At 52.5% G+C, this 22,430-nt stretch overlaps 1 protein-coding gene across 1 annotated transcript; it reads left to right on the top strand.

The window, feature by feature from the left end:
- Positions 1–1,359: 1,359 nt before the first annotated feature.
- SPEF1 (sperm flagellar 1) lies at positions 1,360–22,099 on the top strand. Its single transcript, XM_067533491.1, has 7 exons — positions 1,360–1,557; positions 2,901–3,012; positions 3,568–3,703; positions 10,680–10,728; positions 12,275–12,341; positions 16,581–16,692; positions 18,876–22,099. Exons 1-7 carry the CDS (start codon positions 1,446–1,448, stop codon positions 18,981–18,983), a joined length of 696 nt encoding a protein of 231 aa, XP_067389592.1. The 5' UTR covers positions 1,360–1,445; the 3' UTR covers positions 18,984–22,099.
- Positions 22,100–22,430: the final 331 nt, after the last annotated feature.

The raw sequence follows: 22,430 nt of genomic DNA, 5'->3' as shown, positions 1-22,430 counted from the left end.
ATGTTTTCAGAGAAAAAGTTTCCAGCACACCTTATGTTTCTGCCTCTGGGTAGGCGTGCTGCTGCCTCCCACTGGGCACCCAAGTCAGTCACAGCCAGCCCTGAGCCGCGCTCAGAGGCATCAGGTCCCATTCAGATCTGGCCAGAGGAGAAGACGGGAGTGGTACCCTGTGATGAAGTGGAGCTATTCTTGGGGTTTTTCTCTGACTGCTGTGCATGTGCCTCAGTTTCCCCCATAGGTTATTCGTGTATTTCAGTGATGGGACCGGGGTGTGTGATCATTGCAGAGGACACTAGATGGACCTTTCCCTGCCACATGTATGCAGACAGTGGTCAGACCCCTTTGCCCTCCTGGATCAACCAGCTGCAACAGGTTGCGACAAAGGCCTGGGGAGGGGCAAGGGGACAGGTCTGGGGGTGGCTAGGTGGAAGGGCAGGCCCCCCCATCAGGGGGCTCGGGAGCAGAGCCTGGGAACGGGCCCTGAGGCACCCTACTTGGTCGCTGCTGTAACCTCTCATTCATCTGCTAACCAAGTCTGCCTGCGCCGTGATCCTGAGAACAAATGACCCCTTCTGACCCCCACGCCGGCTGTCAATCGCGCCTGACGGCAAGGCGGGTGCATGGCCCCTTTGGGGGCGCGTAGGAGCTCCCCAGAGTCCTGTCCTGGGGGACTCACAGCGGGGGGAGGGAGCTCAGGCGGAGCAGGGGTGCAGAACGCGCCGAGGCCCGAGTCAGCAGGCAGCTGTGCTGGGCTGTGGGGACCCGGGGGCAGACCGTGAAGCACTTTGGGTGCCCTAACCACTGGACTGCAGGCCCTCTCTCCCCCCACCCCCGCCGGGGTGTGTATTTATCACAGGGAAACCGTCGCCGGGCCAGGGAGCCCGCGTGGATGAGGGGCTGAGCTGGGCCCTCGGTGGATGGCAGGGCTGCTCCTGGGCGTCCCCAGGTCCCCAGCCGCTCCCCGGCCTCCCCTCCTATTGTCGAGGGACCTTGCAATGCTCGTGTCAGGCCGGGGCTCGGGCTGTGAGGAGGACAGGATGCCTGATGCTGCGTGGCAGCAGCAATGGGCGGCGCTGCCTCGATGCAATTCATGGTATTAATTAGTCTGCCAGAACCAGGCATCGATTAACAGCCCCCCCCAATCCCTCCCATTTCAGTGGGCGCTGCCCCTTTAAGGAACCTCCCAGGCGCCCGGCTGTGTTGCTAGGCGAGCTCGTTGCCTGGCAACAGTTGCCCCACCCCCGCCTTTTCAGGATGCAGAGGACTACAACTCCCAGAATCCCTTGAGCCTCCCGTTCTAGACCACCGTTGCCATGGCTCCATGAAAACAATATGGCTGCCTGCAGCCCTGTGGGCAGGCAGAGCCAGGGGCGAGCTGGGCTGTGCCCTGCGGGCGTGGGGCTGAAGGGGCCTGGCCGGGGCCCGGCCGGCTGGCTGGCACGCTGATGGCCAAGGGGGAGCTGGACGAGGAGAGCCTCCAGGAGCTCTACAGCTGGGTGGATGCCGTCCCCCTGTCCCGACCCAAGAAGAACATCGCCCGGGACTTCAGCGACGGAGGTCAGGGGAGCCGGGTCCCGCAGGCCTGGAGCTGGCGGGAGCCCTGGCCTGGATCCAGAGGCCGCAGCTTGAGGCCTAGGACTGACCCAGCATCCCAGGTCCAGACACCCTGAGCCCAGGGAGAGCCCAGCTTCAGGCTTGATGGCTTTGAGCCCTGCGTGCCATGGCGCTGGCCTGGGATCCTGGGTCAAAAAACCCTGAGCTCCTGCGGGGTCCAGACGTGGATCCAGCCTCTGCTACTTGAGCCCTCTGTCTGTAACGGGGGGTGACCTGGGATCCCGAATCCAGAGAGCCAGAGCTCCGGGGAAGTCTAGACGCAGTTCTGATCTTTACAGCTGACCCCTCTTTCTATAACTGGCCACTTCTACCCTGGGCTCCCGTGAACGCTGGGAGAGTCTGGATCCAGCTCTGAAGTTCACAGACAGGGCCCCCTGTATCATTTGCAGATAGATGAGGTTGTGGTGAGTGTGTGTGTGTCGGTGGGCGGGAGGAAGGGGAAGCGTGAGGTTTGAACTGGTTGGCAAATGTCAGTTTCACCCTCTCCTTAAAATAACAACATTTTGTTTCTTTTTTTTAAAAAAAAACCCAAGCAATATTCACAGCGAGGAAACTTAAATGAAAAAATCCATTGCTCTAGGATTAATAAGAAAGAAGAGTGTGGGTGAGAGTCGGACGACGAACAAACCCTAGGCTGTGTGTCTGGCTGGACTCCAAAGGTGGCTTTAAGCCCCCTCTATGCCGCCTCCAGCCTGGAGCCAGCTGGCCAAATCCTTGACATAAAGGACAGCCGTCTCAGTGTATGCCAGCTGCCCACAATGCCTAGAGAGATGGGCTGCACAGGTGTTAGTAAAGGTCAGTTTTGGCCAGCAGCACCGGCACCACTGGGGGTGATGAATGAAAGGGAAATAATCTGGATGCCTCTCTGCTCCCAAAGCAAGCCTGCAGGGTTGTGGGTTAGAAGAGATGAATTCTTCTTTGTGTATTTGTCCAAGTGGCTCCCGCTTCTGAAGTGTATGAGCCCCACACGTGCACTATCTGCATGGGGTGCATCTGCTCCAGAGTGGGATCCACATGGACAAGTATTTGAAGTACTGTAAGATGAGAAACCCTTTTTTCCTCCACTTGTGAACAGAGCACCTTAGATCTAGAATCTCGGAGAGACAATAACAATAGTCCTGGCTGTGGTTTATACAGTAACTTTCTATAGCATCCGTTTAGATCTATAACATAAAGGTGTCTCCTTGTTTTCATTAGGCAGATCATGGTGTGATGCTCACTCTGATCTCTGAGCACTGCATTGTCAGTGATTCCGCAATTCCCCCCACCCCTTCTTTCCTATGCAGTTCTAGCAGCGGAAGTGGTGAAATTTTACTTTCCCAAAATGGTGGAAATGCACAATTATGTCCCAGCTAATTCAACGCAACAGAAACTCTCCAACTGGGGCCATCTCAACAGGTAAACGTGCGCCCCGTGACCCTCAGGTAGCAGGGTGCTGGGGAGGTCGGGCCATGGAGCTGGGGGTGCTTAGGGAAAACAATGTTTCGGTTTCCTAACAGGATAAAGAAAACCTGTTATTTTCCCACACCCTTGCATCTTTCCGACCTCACACCCACTTGCCAATACCACTGCAGTTTCTCTGCTCTCACACCCTCTGCCTACCCCAAACAGTGGGATGGACTTCATATCTTTCTGACCTCTTCCCGAGTCCTCTGCAGCCTTTCTGACCTCATACCCCTCTTCCTGGGGCAGTATGGATGCAACTAGAGACAAATAATAATAGCAGCTAGATCCTTGACTTTATGCAGTGTTGAGCACGATCCTTCACTGGGGTAAATCAGTGTTGCTCCATTGCCTCCGAAGGATCTACACCCACTTGCCTCCGCTGAGGATCAGGCCACCTTAGTCCAGAAGTGATGCTTCCGCCTGAGACTATTATATGAACTCAAGCCAGTTTTGCAGAGCGGGTGCCCATACCGTGGTTTGACCATTCACCCACTTGTGCCCTTGCAGGAAGGTGCTGAACAAGCTGAATTTCTCCATCCCAGAAGACACGATCCGGAAGATCGTACAGTGCACGCCCGGCGTGGTGGAGCTGGTGCTGATCCCATTGCGGCAGAAAATCGAGGAGAAGCAGAAGCAGAGCAAGGTTGTGTCTGGTGCATATCAAGTCAGTGGTGCTTGAGAGACCGCGGGCGGCTCAGACGGTCAAGCGTGTAGGATCCTGTTGTGTCTACGGGCCACGTGCTGAGGTCCTTGCTCAGGCAATCTCCCTTGGGAGCAAATATTGGTTGAGTGCTTTGGAGTTTGGCCTACAACTGTAACAATTAGGTGTAATTTAGAGGCCCAGAGACATTAAACTGCATTCAGAAGGAGCAGGTTAAAGTGCAAGAAATGTAGGGGTTATCACAGGGACTGAGAGATGTGAGTTCTATTCCTGCTCTGTCACAGATGTGCTGCCTGCCCTTAGGTGAGTGAAGTGACTCTCCGAGTGCTACGTGCCTCGGTTTCCCCATTTTCAAAATGGGCCTGCTAGACCCTCCCAGCACATAAATGGGGGTTAATTCATTTATTTATTTTAGAATAGCAACTCGCCAGCCGGCACATACCCTGTGACTGGGTATGGCATCGCAGGAGTTTCCCCTCAGCGGCTTCCTTCCGGTAGCCATTCTGGCCCTGCGGTGGTCTAGTTCTTCTAGTGACTCAGCCCTCCGGCCCAGTCACATACACTGATGCACCGGGCTACCTCCCTGGAGCCTTGCCCCTATTTCAGGGCCTACCGCAGAGCTAGCTCCTTTCCCAGAGAACGGGAACCCTATGTTCCTTTGCTCCTGGGTCTCTCACTCCTATGTCTTCACCCTTCTGGGGCTCTTCTTCCACTACTCTGAGATCCTTCCATTAGGAAGGGATCCTTCCCAGCGGGGTCTGATTATGAATTATGCCTAACACCCACTTCCCCCAGGTGGAACTGGGGGAGCTAATTGGACCCACCAGCCTCTGTTAACTCTTCATCTAGCTGTGTTGGGTTTTACAAGCCATCCCGCGTATGTAAAGGGGCTTTGAGATCCTCAGATGGAAGGCATTAAACAAGTGCACACTTGTTGTTAGCAGCCTGCAGGGAGTGGCAGCCAGTAAAACAATTATGGCTGCCACCAGAAATGTGTTATCGGAAGCGAGTGATGGAAATCAAAGAGAAACAACCATCAACCAAAAGCTGAACCCAAAGTGCAGAGTAGTCAGACTCGGACCACTAGGGAGAACAAGTTCTAGAGTCAAGAGAAAGCCCAGTTAGCAGTGCTGAGAGTTCGGTGCTAGGAACAGACTGCATGTGTCCCTCCCAGCCGACCCTAACCACCAGGAGCGGGTACAGAGTGAGAGGCAGGTCTTGTCCATACATCTGTCATCTCCCAGATAGACGGCAGAGGGCGTTGGTGTTATTCTATGGAGCTGGCCATTTCGCTGATACCACTGATGTGGGGAACGAGGAGACTGAGTGGTAAAGGCTACTGAAGGGTTAATGCAGGGGCAGTAAAGAAGCCAGGTGAGCTGGAGCTGTTCTGGAGCTCAGGTGGACCCTTTATTTACAGACCATGGGGCGGGGAGGGGTCTCCTTCTCCATCACAGTGTGACCCCACCTCCAGCCGCTCAGCAGCAATCCCTTCTTAGCTGCTTTCCTAATTCCTGCAGTGCTTCACAAACCGGTACAGGGGGAGTAGCGCAGTATGGCAGGGTTTCCAGCACATGTCAGGATGCCGGGAAATGAAACGGAAGATAAAGCAGCAAAAAAGGCTTAAAAAAAGAACCCTCTGAGGCTTGGTCTACACTACAGATGTATGTAGGTATAACTACATCGCTCAGGTAATCCACACCCCTGAGCAACGCAGTTATATGCACCGAATCCTGGTGTAGACCACGCTGTCTTGACAGGGGAGCTTCTCCCATCAACATCAGGGAGGTGGAGTTCTCGTGCTGACGGGAGAACCTCTCCTGTCGGTGTAGGTAGTGTCTTCACCAAAGGGCACAGCAGCGCAGTGGCATCAGTGTGCTGTGCTGTTGCAGCTCGGTATGTGTAGACAAGCCCTGCGGCAACAGGAATTTCAAAGTGTGGTAAAAGGAGAACTTAAGAAGGAATGGCAAGAACGGTGGGCTCAAAGAGGAAAAAGGACAAAGCTTCTACAAAATATGCCAGGACTTGCGGCTGACGTTCTACTTCACAGCTATGATAGAAGAAGCAAAGTAACTCTGTGGAGAATGCTAAGTGGTCACCGTGACCTGAATGGTAATTTATTTCTACTAATGCGCACAAAGACGGGTTGTGCGAACCATGCAAAGTTAAAGAAACAGCTGAGCGTCTGCTGTGGCAAAGCAGGGAGAATTTTACAGACAGACAGATTCCTTATGGAGAACTGAGATGCCTCAAGATGAAAAAGTATAGACAGAAAGGATTGGTAGGGCACAGGGAAAGTGGGGTAGTGTTAAAAAAGCATCATTACACTTGTTTAAGGCTACAGGACAAGGGGAAAAACAACGAGAGTCCTGTAGCACTTTAAAGACTAACAAATTAGTCTGCAAAAGAGAAGAATGAGGGGGGATTTGATAGCGGCCTTTAACTACCTGAAAGGGGGTTCCAGGAGGATGGGGTTAGGCTGTTCTCGGTGGTGGCAGATGACAGAACAAGGAGCAATGGTCTCAAGTTGCAGCGGGGGAGGTCTAGGTTGGACATTAGGAAAAAGTTTGTCACTAGGAGGTGGTGAAGCACTGGAATGGGTTACCTAGGGAGGTGGTGGAATCTCCATCTTTAGAGGTTTTTAAGCTGTGGTTTGACAAAGCCCTGGCTGGGATGATATAGCTGAGGTTAGTCCTGCTTTGAGCAGGGGGTTGGACTAGATGACATCCTGAGATCCCTTCCAACTCTAATATTCTCTGATTCTATGAAATTTCTGCAGGCATAAGGTTTCGTGGGCTGCAACCCACTTTGTCAGATGCATGAAATAGAAATCACAGATAGGAGGTATATATATACATCCCAGGGTAAGAAACAACAATGGGGAGGGTAGGTGTTAACAAAGTCCATTCAGTTAGAGTAGATGAGGCCTATTCACAACCGTTGATTAGAAGGTGAGAATGTGCGAACAGTGACAATTACTTCTTGTAATGAGAGAACCATTCCAAGTCCCTATTCAGACCCAGTCTGGTTGTGTCATGTTTGCAGATGAGTTCCAGCTCTGCAGTTTCTCTGTGCAGTCTGTTTTTGAAGTTTTTTTGTAGAAGTATGGCAACTTTCAAGACAGCTACAGAGTGTCCTGGGAGACTGAAGTGCTCTCTGACTGGTTTATGGATGTTACAATTTTTTATGTCTGATTTGTGTCCATTTATTGTTTTGCGCAGTGATAGTCCGGTTTGGCCAATGTACATGGCAGAGGGGCATTGCTGGCACATGATGGCATATATTACATTAGTAGATGTGCAGGTGAATGAGCTCCTGATGGTGTGGCTGATGTGGTTAGAACCTGTGATAGTGTCACTAGAGTCGATGTGCGGGCAGAGTTGGCAACGGGGTTTGTTGCAGGGATAGGTTCTTGGGTTAGTGTTCTTGTTGTATGGTGTATGGTTGCTGGTGAGTATTTGCTTCAGGTTAGGGGGCTGTCTGTAAGCAAGGATAGGTCTGCCTCCCACGGGTTGAGCGAGTGAGGGATCATCTGCTAGGATAGGTTGTAGATCCTTAATGATGTGTTGGAGAGATGTTAGCTGGGGGCTGTAGGTGATGTCTAGTGGTGTTCGGTTGTTTTCTTTGTCCTGTAGTAGGTGACTTCTGGGTACCTGTCTGGCTCTGTCAATTTGTTTCTTCACCTCTCCAGGTGGGTATTGTAGTTTTAAGAATGTTTTATGGAGATCCTGTAGGTGTTTGTCTCTATCTGAGGGATCGGAGCAAATCCGGTTGTATCTTAGGGCTTGGCTGTAGACAATGGATCGTGTAATGTGTCCAGGTGGAAGCTGGAGGCATGAAGGTATGTATTGCGGTCAATTGGTTTTCGGTATAGGGTGGTATTAATGTGACCATCCTTTATTTGTATTGTAGTGTCCAGGAAGTGGATTTCTTGTGTGGACTGGTCCAGGCTGAGGTTGATGGTGGGGTGGAAATTATTGAAATCCCGGTGGAATTCTTTGAGGGACTCTTTCCCGTGGTCTAGATAATGAAAATGACATCAATGTAGCGTAGGTAAAGGAAAGGTGTTAGGGGGCGAGTTTTGAGGAAGTGTTGTTCGAGGTCAGCCATAAAAATGTTGGCATACTGTGGGGCCATGCGGGTGCCCATAGCTGTGCCACTGACTTGAAGGTATAGATTGCCTCCAAATCTGAAGTAGTTGTGCGTCAGGACAAAGTCACAAAGTTCAGCTACCAGGTGTGCCATATCATCATCAGGGGAAATATTCCTGATGACTTGTAGTCCATCTTTGTGTGGAATGTTGGTGTAGAGCTTCTACATCCATAGTGGCTAGGATGGTGTTTCCTGGGAGATCACCAATGGATTGTAGTTTTCTCAGGAAGTCAGTGGTATCACGAAGATAGCTAGGAGTGCAGGTGGCATAGGGCCTGAGGAGAGAGTCCACATAGCCTGACAGTCCTGCTGTGAGAGTGCCAATGCCTGAGATGATGGGGCGTCCAGGATTCCCAGGTTTGTGGATCTTGGGTAGCAGATAGAATAACCCTGGTCGGGGCTCAGGGGGTGGGTCTGTGTAGATTTGTTCCTGTGTTTCTTTAGGGAGTTTCTGGAGTAGATGTTGTAGTTTCTTTTGGTATTCCTCAGTGGGATCGGATGGTAGTGGCTTGTAGAATGTGGTGTTGGAGAGTTGCCTGGCAGCCTCCTGTTCGTAATCTGACCTATTCATGATGACTACGGCATCTCCTTAGTCTGCCTCTTTGATTATAATGTCCGAGTTGTTATTGAGGCTGTGGATGGCGTTGCGTTCTGCACGGCTGAGGTTATGGGGCAAGCGGAGAAGATGTAGATTTTGATTATGCAAAAGCTGCAGTAGGTGGAGCTCAGACCCTCCCATGCTGAGCTGCACATAAAACAGCAGAAAAAGAGCGAGTGAGCGAGGAGGGGTAATTTAGTTCCTCCGCAATAGCCTTATCTTCCTTGAGTGCTCCTTTAGCATCTTGATCATCCAGTGGCCTCACTGGTTTTTTAGCCGGCTTCCTACTTCTCGTGTACTTAAAATTATTTTGCTGTTACTTTGTGAGTCTTTGGCTAGCTGTTCTTCACATTCGTTTTTGGCCTCCCTAATTATATTTTTACACTTCACTTGCCAGAGTTTATGCTCCTGTCTATTTTCCTCAATAGTATTTAACTTCCACTTTTTAAAGGATGCTTTTTTTGCCTCCAACTGCTTCTTTTACTTTGTTATTTAGCCACGGTGGCACTTTTTTGGTCCTTTGACTATGTTTTTTAATTTGGGGTATACATTTAAATTGAGCGTCTGTTATGGTGTCTGTCGTGGGGTAAGCTCACCCTGTCCCCCCTGGTGGGGAGGTTTGGGGGGTGAGGGGATAATGGAGCATCCCCACAGGCGCAGTCTACCAGACTGTTTCCGACTTCCCGGTTATATGACTCAAAGGTCCAAGTCAATAGTTGCCCGTCCATAGGGCCAGGGCTGCAGGGCTCAGCAGTCAAAGTCAATAGCTGCCCTCGGGTCAGGGCAAGGCAAGCAAACAGTCCGTAGCCCTGGTCTTCAGGCAGAGTAGGAGAGCCAGCGGTCTATACAGCCCAAGGCCTGAGGCTGTCTACAAGCAGTCTACATTTTGGGGGGCTCGCCTGGGATCCTGGGGTCAGTAGTCCTTGCAAGCACATCTTGAGAGATCCATTAAACTGGGAAAACCTTTTTGTTCTATTGTGAGGAAATCAGAGTTTGCACGATGGCTGATGTGCTGGGTTTGTCGGGTCTTGACTCAGCAGTCCCAAGCTGGGAGCTGCAGCCTTGGTCGATGAGTGGACCAAGACCCTGGGGCAAGCATTGGAAAACCTTGTGCTGTCCCATTCTATGTCAAGCTCCTATCGTAAGTTAAGGTTCTTTGCTGGGGAAACCCTGGGGAAACCCTGCTTGGAACACACCACTGTAATGCTGCAGGAGTGGGAAAAACCTTTTCCCTAGGAGGGTGGTGAAGCACTGGAATGGGTTACCTGGGGAGGTGGTGGAATCTCCATCCTTGGAGGTTTTTAAGGCCCGGCTTGATAAAGCCCTGGCTGGGATGATTTAGTTGGGGTTGGTCCTGCTTTGAACAGGGTGTTGGACTAGGTGATCTGCTGAGGTCCCTTCTAACCCTAACCTTCTATGATTCTGTGAGGAATGGGCAGTACCAGATGTAGAAAAGCTCTCGTTAACTGTAGAGAACCCTGCAAGCACCTACATGGGGAAGAGGTGTCTGACATCAGAGGGCTCTAATCTAGCAGAATGAGATCCAGGGGTGGCAGCTGAAGCTAGGCAAATTCCAACTAGACATCAGTCGTAAATGTTGTAACTGAGGAGGCTAACTAGCTGTTGGAACAACCTACCTAGGGATGCTGTGGGTTCTTCATCACTTGGAGTCTTTAAATCACACCTGGATGTCTTTCTCCATGTCGTGCTATAGTTCAAACAGAAATGATGGGCTTGACAGAGAAATCCTTAGGTGCGGACCTTTTCCCTGTGTTTTGCGGGATACCAGAGTAGATAGTCATAATGGTCCCATCTGACCTTAAAAAAGAGTTTATAGGAACCCCCATCTGCAGTGTCTTTCGTAAAAGGCTTGTTCATTCTTCCATTGATGGGGCAGTGCAAACCTTTCGGTCTAAGTCCCCTTGAAAGTGGTTCGGGTCCCACCTGTTATCGGATATTGTAAAAAGAACTGGCTGGGGTGGATGTGTGCCTCTGCTGGGTGGGATCAGAGCTGCTCCGCTGTGTCATCTCCTGGGTGCCTCCTCGGATTCTGCCTTCACTCTAGACCCACACATCTCTGCAGTGTCCTGATCCTTGCCATCTCGCTGCATATGGAAGTCTTTCCATGCCTCTCTCAGGGAGGAAGCTGATGGTTGATTGCCAGGCATCTTCACTTGAACTGTGTGTTCTCCCTGATTCTCTGTGCAGGAGCTGGGCATGCGCTATGCACTCGATGAGAACGGCCACGTGGAAACAGGTAGGGCTGACAGGCGTCTCTCTGAGCTGTATGTGTGTTCTGGGGGAGCTGGGTTCCATTCCTGCGACAGGCTGTATGACCCTGGACAAGTCACTCAGTCTCCCTGTGCCTCAGTTTCCCACCTGTACAATGGGGGTGCACTGTCCTGCCTCACAGGGGTGTCAGGAAGATGCATTATTTGAATTACAGTAGCACCTAGAGGGCCCTGGATGCTGTACAGACATATAGCAAGAGACATGACTCAAAGAGCTCGCAGGCTACGTAGATCAATAGCTGAAGAGAGGGTGAGCGGGAAGATTAGATCCTGAGAAGTACTGAGCTCCTAACGTCTACTGAAATTGATGGAAGTCAGGAGCCAAAATACCTTGGAGAATCTGGGCCCAAGTGACTTACCCAAGGTCTGCGACAGAGACAGGAATTGCCTCAGATCTCCCGAGTCCCAGCCCAGTGCCTTAACCACATGATCAGCTACATTAATTCCCATTGCTGAGGAGTCCAGATATTATGATGCTGCAGCTGTATAAATGCTTACACAGATTTCACAGGTCAAATGGCTTCTTCATCAACTGCTCAGCCTCTAGAATCCGCAGAGTCTGTAGGTCTTCCTAGCTTTTTCTAAGGAGACCAGCTAGCAGGGGAAGGATGGTCTTGGGTTAAAGAACAAGGCTGTAAAGCAAGAGATCTGGGTTTTAGAACCACCTCTGCCACTGACTTGCTGTGTGATCTAGGGCAGGTCACTTCCCCTCCCATGTGCTCGTTTCGTAGCTGTAAGGCAGGGAAAATGGCAGTGCTGACCCACATCACTGGGCGTGTACGGGGTTAATTCTGTGAAGAGCTTTTCAGATGGATGATGCTAGCAAGGGGCCATCTCCCCCAGTATGGGATTAAGAGCAACTAAAAATGGGCTCGAGTGTAAGACCCTTCCTCCTCTTATTAGCTGCCATCTGAAGCCTTAAGACTCCCAGACCATACCTGTAAGCTCCTAGCGCCCTACGTGCTATTGGCCTATAAGTAAACCACCCCTAGCGTCTGAGAGTGAGAGGTGATGCTCTCCTCTCCTTTCAGTGATCCCACCACCCCTTACCCTCCCGGAACGTCCTGCTTTCTCACCTCGAAGTGGGCCTCCCTTCTGCATCTCACCAGAAGGCCATGGGAGGCCCACCCTTTCCCGAGGCCAGGGGCCTTATGGCGTTGCAGCTGCCAGCCCTGCCTCTGAGTACTGCGTCACTTGGAACCCTGCTTTGTCATCTGTGCTGCTTCCAGCCTGGGAGAGTCACTGGGACTTGCGGTGGGGGCAGTTCCTTGCTCCAGACAGGAGTTCTAACCTGCCCACCGGTCACAGAGCTCCCTGGTCAGGCCCAGCCAATCAGCCAGTTTTTAAGCTGCCCAGGGTCCCAAGGCTTCACTTGCACAGGATTCAGATGAGGGTCAGTTCTGCACTTGCTGAGCTCCCACTGAAGTGGGTTACACAGGGGTAATGGAGGGCAGCGTTGGGCCCTTGCCACTTGATTTGCTGCTGTAATGTCACACGATTTGTGTCACACAGGCTATTCGTCAAAGCCAAAGGCCGGTGCGGCAGGGATCTACGCGCAGCAGTCGCCAAGACCTGAAAGGTAAAGTCTGCCCTTGGGTCAGAAATTGACCACGGCGTCTCTTGATACGATGCCCACAGGACCTGAACTGCATGCCAGTCTGGTCACCCCCTCTCAAAAAAATACATGAGAATTGGAAAAGGTACAAAGAAGGGCAACTCCATCCTTACAGGTTTTTAAGCTGAGGCTTGACAAAGCCCTGGTTGGGATGATATAGCTGAGGTTAGTCCTGCTTTGAGCAGGGGTGATGATGACCTCCTGAGGTCCCTTCCAACTCTAATCTTCTATGATTCTATGATTCTAACTATAATGATGAGGGGTACGGGACAGCTTCCAGATGAGCAGAGATTAAAAAGACTGGGACTTTTCAGCTTGGAAAAGAGACAACGAAGGGGGGGTTATGCTAGAGGTGTATAAAATCTTGACTGGTGTGGAGAAAGTGACTAAGGAAGTGTTATTTACCCCTTCACATAACACAAGAACCAGGGGTCACCTAGTGAAATTACTAGGCAGCAGGTTTAAAACAAACAAAAGGAAGGATTTCTTCACACAACGCACAGTCAATCTGTGGAACTCATTGCCAGAGGATGTTGTGAAGGCCAAAAGTATACCTGGGTTCAAAAAAGAACTAGATAAGTTCATGGAAGATAGGCCCATCGATGGCTATTAGGCAGGATGGTCAGGGTGTCTCTAGTCTCTGTTTGCCAGAAGCTGGGAATGGACGTCAGGGGATGGATCACTCGATAATTGCCCTGTTCTGCTCATTCCCTAAGAAGCACCTGGCACTGGCCACTGGGCTAGATGGGCCTTTGGTTTTCCTCAGTATGGCCGTTCTTCTGTACTTATGGCTCTTCCTGGTTACTTGGCTGGGAGCCTCACAAGGAATGGGCAGGTGCTCCAGGAGCAGATGCTGGTGAGCCAGTGGGTGATGCTTTCACCACTGACATCGTGCTGACTCCAGTGCCCCAGCTCGGTGCTGCGAGACACTGTGTTGCCGGGAGGGGTGTGGGTGACTCGGGTGGGGGGGGGGGGTTGCTCTTCCTTCTGTGTCAGCACTGACAGTGTCCTGACATGGTGCCAAGGGCAGCACAATATGGGGTGGTCCTCTCTTCCCTCTGAATTCAGACTGACCCCTTAACTCTGTTTCCCTAAAGAGTTGACCCATCACTCGGTGCTCAGATACAGCACTGAGGAAGGCCATGCAAGTCTGTCACTAGATGAACCTTTCAAGCAGATTGCAGAACAGACTGTCCTGGGCTTAATCAAAGCAGGTTCTACTCTGAACAGTGGGGGCTGGTGTCCTGGAAAGCCTGACTCTGGAAAGGATCTAGGGGTGTCACAGAAGACAAACAAGCTCAACATGAGTCCCCCGAGTGATGCTCTGGCAAAGCGGGCTAATGCAGCCCTTGGACGTAGCAACAGGAGAGCAGGAACCGGGCTTTGCATACGGCATCGGTGAGACCGATACTGGAGGTCTGGCTCCAGTTCTGGCAGCCACATTTTACAAAGGATGGAGAAAAATTGGAGAGGGTGCAGAAAAGGGCCACACGAAGATTGAGAGGTGACTTTCTGAGCTGCCCATGTCTGGAGAAGACACCACGTGCTAACGTAGCAGAGGAAAGCAGAATAAGACCCGAGGGCTGGAAGCTGAAGCCAGACTGGCAGAGTGCCATTGTCAGAATACCCCCTCCTGGCACAGAATAGCCTTGAAGGCACCCCACCTTCCCTTCCCTCCTTGTCCTCCCGACAGCACATCTACAGCCCAGAGTGTGGCAAGTAAAGTCCCCATCCTGGGCTTGGTTACCCTTCCCTCGTGGGGTTTCCAGTATCCCCCTCAATCCAGGGCTTCAGGTCCCTGGGTCCCCCTCCAGTTGCCTCTGAGACAGGGAGCTCTGGCAGCCCCGTTGCAGCCCCTGGCCCCTCTGGAGAGTGTTTTCCCCCCAAATCTCCTCCTGGCCATGTCCCTGGACTCACAATTCCTGCTTCTCCTAAAGGAATTTCACAGCCCTCCTGCTGGGCTGGGCATCCTCCTCTCCCAGTTGTCGGCTTTCTCTTTTCCCAGGGTCACAGCTGGGTTTTATCCTGTCCAGAAGGTATCTCCCCGCTTATCACCTGTCCCACACACACACACAACTTCTCCACTGCTCCCTGAAACACCTGTTCCTTAAAGGGGCCTGCAACAGGGCATGGGTCCTCTCTTGCCTTCTTCTGCAGGGGCCCCACTGGTTGTGCCACCTTTTATTTTGTGTTCCCTCCATCATTTCCACACCATTCCCCGGGCAGCAGTCTATTTACAGCACCACCATACTTTTTGGCCCTCGCCCCAGGCTCTGAGGGGAACAGAGGTCTCCTTCCTCTGAGGCTGCTCTGTAACTGGGCTCAGCTGGGTCTGGTCCCGGTCCCGGTCCCGGTCCCCTCTCTCTCTGTCCTTTGGCACTTCCTTCCTGCCTCTTTATCAGGCTGGGGCTGATTGGCTCCTTATCCCATCCAGCCAGATTGTCTGACTACTCCCGTCCTCTTTCTCAAGGGGAACTAATTCACATCTGAGTGAGCAGAGTGCAGACTCCCCTGTCCCCCTGCACGCTGCCATGGGGCCATGTCATGGAACAGGGTTGGCTGTCCCTGGGCCCCCTGCCTCCTGAAAAGGGCCAGACCATGCTGTTCCAGAGACTAACTGAGGTTCAAAACAAGGCGCTTTGTCACCAGGAGGGTGACTGAGCATTGGAACGAGCTGCCAAGGGCAGTGGTGGGTTCTCCATCTCCTGATGGCTTCAGGTCAGCCTGGCTGCCTTTCTGGAAGCTGCTCTAAGCAAACATGAGTGATGATTTAGTTGGGTTTGGTCCTGCTTTGAGTTGGGGGTGGGACTAGATGACCTCCTGAGGTCCCTTCTAACCCTAATCTTCTATGACTGGGCTCAATGGAGGGGGACCTGGGTGAACCGTAACAGCCTGGGCTACTCAGGAGGTCAGACTAGGTGGTCAAACGGTCCCTTCTGGCCTTAAACCAGTGACTGAAAAAATGGCTCCTGGATCTTTACCAACCATTCAGTTGGGGTTGGCCCTGCTTTGAGCAGGGGGGCGTTGGACTAGATGACCTTCTGAGGTCCCTTTCAACCCTCATCTGCTAAGACTCTATGATCCTTGGGGGGCTCCAGATCAGATCTGCTCAGATTATGACCTGTTTGGCTAACTGCCTCTGAGCTCTCACTATAGAGCTGTACCGACCCTGCAGGTAAATTGTTCTCTCAGCCCACCTACAAAGAAGTCAGTTTCCGAAGGGTTATAAAAAGTCACTGCTGAATGCCAGTGGACTAGCTGTCTTGGGAGGCTGTTAACGGGATGGGGAGCTCTCCCCATAGCGCACTGGCCCAGTGGTGGCTCTAATGGGGGGAAGGGTGGTCTTGCAGTTAAAGCAGAGAACCAGGAACAAGCAGAGCTCAGTATTGTCTATAGCTTGGCCATTGGCTTGCAGTCACTGCCCATCTCTGGGTCTCAGTTTACCCCGCCAGAGAATGAGGATAATAGTACCCATCTGGGCCACTGTCGTGGGGCCAACCTGAGCCCCGCTTGGGAGAGGCCTGGTGCTGCCATCCCTCCACACTGCCGTGTGTAGCCCTCCTCTGCTGCCAGGCCAGACCCTGGGGAGCAGCAGGAGCCGTTCCTAAAGCAAAACATCCAAGGACCAGCCTGCCACTTGCTGAGATGTTAAACCTGCGATGTCCCGACGAAGGCAGGGGGAACTCGATGTCTGGCTTGGCCTTCGTTACGTCTACCGGGGGGGCGCCAGGGTTTATCCCAGGATTGATTGTGTACATGAGACAGGCAAAGCCTGAATCTCCTCTCACTTGGTGCAACCCTGTTGACGGCCTCAGAGTTCCTCCTGATTGACATCAGCGCACAGGAGCGGAGAATCGGGCTCATCGATTCACTCTGCCCCGCTGCGTTCGGGTCAGTGGGAGATGGGCGCTCTTATGCCAAGGCTGACTGTGACCCGCGGAAGGAGAGATAGGGCCTGTTGTTCCTTCCCGTCCGTTTTAAATGCCCAGACAATGGAACGTCCACCGCTTCTCTTTAGAGACTATTCCACATCTAGTCCAGCAGGCCTGGCCAATAGACGGCAGTCCAGCCTGGTTCTAAACGCCCCCAGTCATGGGGCTCCCACATCTTCCATAGGGACCCTTTCCTGCCTGCCGGAGCTCACTGTGGGCACGTCTCTTCTCCTCCTATGTGTCTATCTCCGGCTTTTCCTTCTTTCCCCAGGATGAACAAGGGCCAGCAAGGCTATGCCCAGGCACTGCCGGGAGACGCCAGCTTTCGCATTCAGTTAGCAGAGAGGGAGCAGGCTCTGCTGGCTTCTCAGGAGACGGTTCAGGTGAGGACAATTCGTGGGCAAGCATGGCATCCTCTGAAAGTACGCCAGGCTCTGCCCACCGCCATGGCTCATCCACCCCCTGGGTTGGGAACACCCACTCCTCGTCCATGCCCCTCCTTCAGACTCACTTCTCCCATGGTGCCCACGGGAAGGGAATCATCAGCAAGCACGGAGGTGTCTCCACGAGCCTTGCTTTCCTGAAATGATCCACCTTTGCTGCCTCCAACTCAGCTCCTCCACCAGGTGCAGTGGTGGGACCATTAGTGTAGACCAGCCGCCAGCATTTTCATCAGCTCCAAGCAGGTGTAAATGACACAGGGTGCCAGGAACCAGGGTGTCGGTGGCCAGGTCCAGTGGTTGGAGCCAGAGCCAGCCAGACCTGAGGGGTCGACCCGGAGTTGGTAGCCGGGGACTGGAGCCAAGGGTCCAGCCAGAATCAATAGCCATGAACCAGGGGTCAGGGCGAGGAGACAGGAACAAGGCAGGGTCTAGTTCAGCAGCAAGTCAGGGATCTTCCTTGTCATACAGACAACTTCCGACTACTCCCTCCAGGCTTAAATAGTAGGTCTGGGCAAGCAAGAGCTCCCAGGAGGAGCTGCCGGTCATCTCTCCCATGGGCAGCGCTTCCTGCAGTGACCGGCCCCCCAGGATGTAGGCAAAGCTATGGTCGATGCGCCCAAGGCTCCCTGTGGCGCTGCCTGCCCGGAGCCTTGTAGACCTGGGTTCAAGTCCCATGAATCTCACCCAGGGTCTGTCTACACTGCACTCAGAAGTGTGACTGCAGCCCATGTAGCTCGGACACGAACAGCCGTGAAACCGTGGCAGGCTGGCCTTTGGTGCCGGCTAGTCACTCGAGTACGTATCCTGGGTAAGCCTGTGGACTCCGTGCTGCTGGGTTTGCAACTGCTGTTGGTATGTGAGTTAGCTAGATCAGAGCTGGCATGGGTCTGGTCGCACACGCTGCGGTCACAGCCCCGAGTGCAGTGTAGTCAGACCCCCGGTGGTTAAAATGCTGGCGAAGGGTATGGCTCTGCGGACACAAGTGCTCACCAGCTGGAGTGCTGTGCTGTGCAGTGCTGGTGCTCGCGATGGCGAGAACTTGTAGGAAAATAAGTCTAGTATAGACAAGGCCAAGAATTCGGCAAGCCATAGCCTGTCCAGACTTGTGTGGGGCTCCCTGAGCATCCAAAAGGCCTGATGGTGAGCCTGGTTCCATACTTTTGAGATACAACCCTGGTGCCAAAAAGCCTGCAATCAGGTTCAGACATAGACAAAACCGCTCAGACAGGCATAATCCCCCAGGTGACGGCAGGGTCCCAGCGGGGTGAAGAGTGTGTGACGTCTGGCCTGGGTCATTCTTGCAAAGCTCTGCAAAAGAAGGTGTGTTTTATGGAGGCAGCTGTAATAGTATCCAATACCCTAAAGCTGGGTGAGCCTCCGAATCTTGTGTCACTTCCGGGGACTCCTGGAAATGTGAGTTAGAAACAAGGGTCCGATTGCACGTTTGAAGGGGAGTCAAACGGACATAGTCATTCCGGCCAGCCCTAAACCTCCTGTCGAGCCTCCAAATCCTGACATTGGCTTAAAAAGCGTAAGATATAAAAAAAAAAGTTGGGGTTTTTTTCATGAGAAACATTGTAGCCTAGTGGATAGAGCGCTGGACTCAGGAGACCCAGGTTCTCATCCTGGTTCTGCCACTGGCCTGCTGGGTGACTGAACTAATGTCTGCCCCTTTCTGGGGCTCAGTTTCCCCACCTTTGTAAAGTGCTGTGAGGTCTACTGATGGAAAGTGCTGGATCAGAGCTAGGTATCATCACTGTTTAGGGTGCACTCAGGCCATACTTTCAAACTTTTCTATGCAATCCTGAGGGCAAGCAACTCACTTGTTTTAAATGAAAGCTGAGATTGTCTGTGCTCACCTGACTCCTGGAGCTGGGGCTTTAAGCAGGACAACAAGTATCGCAAGGCTGGTGATAGCACTGCGAGAGTTGGCCACACTGCGTGGGAGAAAGAGGAGACGTTTGAAAATGAGCAGAGACAGGCACAAGCTGCAGAATTCAGAAATGGCTCCAAATTTTTGCAGCCTGCAAAGCCCAGGGGGTTGGAGCAAAAGGTTTGGTTCGGGTCCCTCTCTTTAAAAATGGAAGCTCACCAAAGCCAGCGTGTGCTTTCCCTTTGCTCAGATTCTGCAGATGAAGGTGCGGAGGCTGGAACACCTGCTCCACCTGAAGAACGTTCGGATTGACGACCTCACGAGGCGCCTACAGCAAGTGGAGCAGAAACAGAAATGAGGCGGGGTTTTCCCGACCTCCGCCCATCCCTGCGTCTCACCCACCCCCTCCCGCCCCAACCTCTCACATGCATATTTGTAAGAGCGGGCATTCCTGTGCCTCACAGCTCCTGCCTCTCCCACTAGTTGGAGAGACCCATCCACGAAAGGCAGGACTGGTAGAGGTCTGGATTTGAATAATGACACAGGGCTCCCTGTTACTTACAATCCAAGAGCAAGACTGAGAAAAAATGAGGCCTAGAGTCCAAAAGTGAAAAATGCACGTGCACAAACACAGGTGGAAAATGCATCCCCCCACGTTCACCTGCCATTGTGCATGAGTGCGCTGTCATTGTGTAAGTGCACCTGCGAGTGTGCATGAGTGCGCTGTCATTGTGTAAGTGCACCTGCCATTGTGCATGGGTGCACTGTCATTGTGTAAGTGCACCTGTCATTGTGCATGGGTGCGCTGTCATTGTGTAAGTGCACCTGCGATTGTGCATGCATTTGTTACAGTTACGTACATGCATCTGCCATCCAGCAGCTTGGCATTCACTGCAGTTATGGACGTGCGCCCGCAATCATGCACGCGTTTGTACAACTGCAGTCAATGCTAGTGCAAATAAGCACCCACAATTGTGCCTTAAGGGATCTGGCTGAGGCAGTATTTTGAATGCCAGGTTTTCTATCTAGAACCAAATCCAGTGAGTTTCACTCATTGACTCCTTTGCTTTCCAGGGGTCAGTAGCTGGCTGCCCATGTCTTGTTCACTGTTTTAAAGAGCCCCATACGGCCCCTCTGGTTTCATCTGGTGACTCTTGGCTGACAGCTCAGTGGAGACGCACGGGGAAGGATCATTCCCAAGGATACTTTTCTGTAGACACCATCCTGGTGCCCTCACTCTGACACAACTCCCCCCGCAGTCTGTCTGTGCAGCAAAAGCTGTGCGCAGGGCAGCGTACCTGAGCTGGTTTGAATCCAGCTAGTGCAGGTAACGTAGCTGTGAAGCCAGCATAGCGCAGGCTAGCAAGCTGTGTGCGCCCAGGATCTGTGCCAGGCTGACGCCCCTCCTGCTCTGTCTTCACTGCTGCTGTTACCAATGCTAGCTGGATTCAAAGCAGCTGACATAGACTCTAGAGCCCATGCCCAGTTTGTGCTGTATAGACACACCCCGAATAAGTCCCTCTGAGATCGGGCCCTGTGGAGATCAGTCACCTCCACCCATTGATCAGTTTACCTCTGGGCCCCATTTTGGATATGAGCATGAAAAGACCCTCTGCTCCTGGCTCTCTGCTTCTTACAATTTGCTAGGGCTGTGTGGTCCTTGCAGGGGGGGGTGGGGGGCAGCAGTTTCAAAGGCCATCTGATTAGAAAGGAGCCATCTCTGGGATGGTCCCTGGTCTGATAATATCAATAGGAGCATGGCTCGCCAATTACAGCCACAGAGAAGGGCCCTGCGGCTGTTGTCAGAGGCAGACCTGAAAGCTACACACTCAGGGCCAGCCCCTCGCCTGCTGTAAATAGGAGTGGCTGCTCTGAGGTCAATGGGCCAGACCCCGGCTGGTGTAAATGGGAGTAGCTGTACTGAAGACAGCAAAGCAATGCCGACTGGCACCACTGGGGAATCTGGCACATAAATGCTCTTCTAGCTAGGGCCGGGACCGAGCTGCAGCAGCCAACCTTGTGTTCTGAACACATCAAAGCTGGGAGGGGGGGTCGGAGAAGGAGGTTTGCTTTGGTCCAAAGGGAGCCCACAGGTGGGTTCAGATTTTGATGCCTCCTGCAATTTCGAGGTATGTGGGTCAAGCCTTGCTCTTATGTCTTCTCCACAGCCAGCAGCTGCGTTGTACCATGACTTGGCCCAACACACTTGCCTTTGGATTCCTGCGGCCCCGAGAGCAGCCGAACTCCCATGCAAGGCCCTGTGTCTCCCGTGGGCGGGGAGAATGCCCCATTGACCTCTGGGGAGTTACTTCTGGTTTCCAGCAGGGTGAGGAAGAGCAGAGTCAGGCACAGTGGTTCTCAAAAGGCCACAGGAGCAGTGAAAGAACGCCACGAAGAAGCTGCTGGTGGGAACGCTCAGGTTAGAAACTGTCCTGCTGGCTGTAGCGCCCAGTGCCAAGCAGATGCTAATCCAGCACCCACTGATATCATTGGGACTCTTCCCGCTCTGGGCCCCTCTGTGGATCTCACTCCAAATCCTAGGGGAGAGGGGTCTAGGTCAGAGCCAGTGCAGCCAGCATTAACTGGTCCCCCCGTTGGCAGCCTCAGAGAGACCACGGGCTGAATTCCCCAGACATCCATTCTGGCTGGGGCAGCTTGCCCTGCTGTCCCCTGGCGACCTGCTTGGGTCTGTCAAGTCGACACTAATCTGAGCAAGGGAAGTCGCTTTGCTACTTTCTCGTGTATTTCCTGCGCGGTGAGGGGGGTGACTTCCCTTTGTGCTTTGTAACGAGGGGTGCTGGAGCCGGAGCCTTGCCTCTTTGGAGTCCGTCTGCTCCTCCTTCCCACTCTCCGGGCAGCACAGTTGCTGATGGGGACAGGAGGTTGAGTAAATCTCCTCTGGTCTTTAATCTCCGCTCCATTTTGGGCACCCTAACCCAGCAGGAGATGCCTCTGCATCACGCACGCAAGTTGTCCAATTCATTGCTCGGCCTGCTGGGTACAGCTCACCTCCACCAGTGGCCAGGTGCCAGGTGCTTGGGTGTATGTACTTCAGCCTCTGCCAGAAGGATCCTCCCATATCTACCATATGAACATCATTATATATCATATGGATCTCAGCAGCAAGCAGCTGTCTATCTTCTTGTCTCCGGACGTTCCACTGCTATTTCATTGGAGAGTCAGTGGCGCGGAGCAGAGCAGATGCTGAGTGGAGGGGCTGGGTTATCTGGGTTGTAAGACACGGCGATCTCTGCTGGCTACACCTTCTTAGCTGATTAGCGCACGTGCTCATTTTCCACACGGGCCGGTGCTTACTCAACGTGTTGAGGATTATTTTAATTGTTTTATTTACCGCTCTCTGTTTACATCATTGTGATGCTGTGTGCCGTGGACCCTGCTGGTGGCTCAACCCAGGGGTTTAATTGTATAAGGATTGCCTGTATCCGTTGCAGTATAAAAGCGTTTATTTCCTTTCCTCCTGACTGGTGTGTGTGTGTGTGTGTGTGTGTGTGTGTGTGTGTGTGAGAGAGAGAGAGAGAGAGAGAGAGAGAGAGAGAATTAATGCAGACATTTGAGAGTAGAACCTGATGCTTGCAGATTGTCATTTAGGATTTCTTGCCAAATATTTCTTGCCAAATAGTGAGTGGGGTGAGGAATAAGCTTTGGAAACATATTGCTTCCCCCATATCCTCCCACATACATGGCCCCAGGCCTGGTTCTCTATAGTGTCACTCCCAGAAGACGGTAGCATGCAATGGATGAAATCCTGGTATTGATCAGCCATAATTAGGAGGCTGGAGCACAA

The sequence above is a fragment of the Emydura macquarii genome, unplaced genomic scaffold (assembly GCF_026122565.2).
Source record: "Emydura macquarii macquarii isolate MOO-44397 ecotype Brisbane River unplaced genomic scaffold, CSIRO-AGI_Emac_v2 contig_3345, whole genome shotgun sequence".
NCBI classification, from domain to species: domain Eukaryota; kingdom Metazoa; phylum Chordata; order Testudines; family Chelidae; genus Emydura; species Emydura macquarii.
The sequence above is the reverse complement of the archived record's forward strand: the minus strand, read 5'-3'. Positions and strand labels throughout refer to the sequence as shown.

What these genes read in the sequence shown, in the direction of transcription:
- SPEF1 (XM_067533491.1), top strand. Translation starts at nt 1,446, where the DNA reads ATGGCCAAGGGGGAGCTGGACGAGGAGAGCCTCCAGGAGCTCTACAGC. An exon ending in CCGGGACTTCAGCGACGGAG is followed by an intron (nt 1,558 to 2,900) that starts GTCAGGGGAGCC and finishes TTTCCTATGCAG; the next exon opens with TTCTAGCAGCGGAAGTGGTG. An exon ending in CAGTCGCCAAGACCTGAAAG is followed by an intron (nt 12,342 to 16,580) that starts GTAAAGTCTGCC and finishes TTCTTTCCCCAG; the next exon opens with GATGAACAAGGGCCAGCAAG.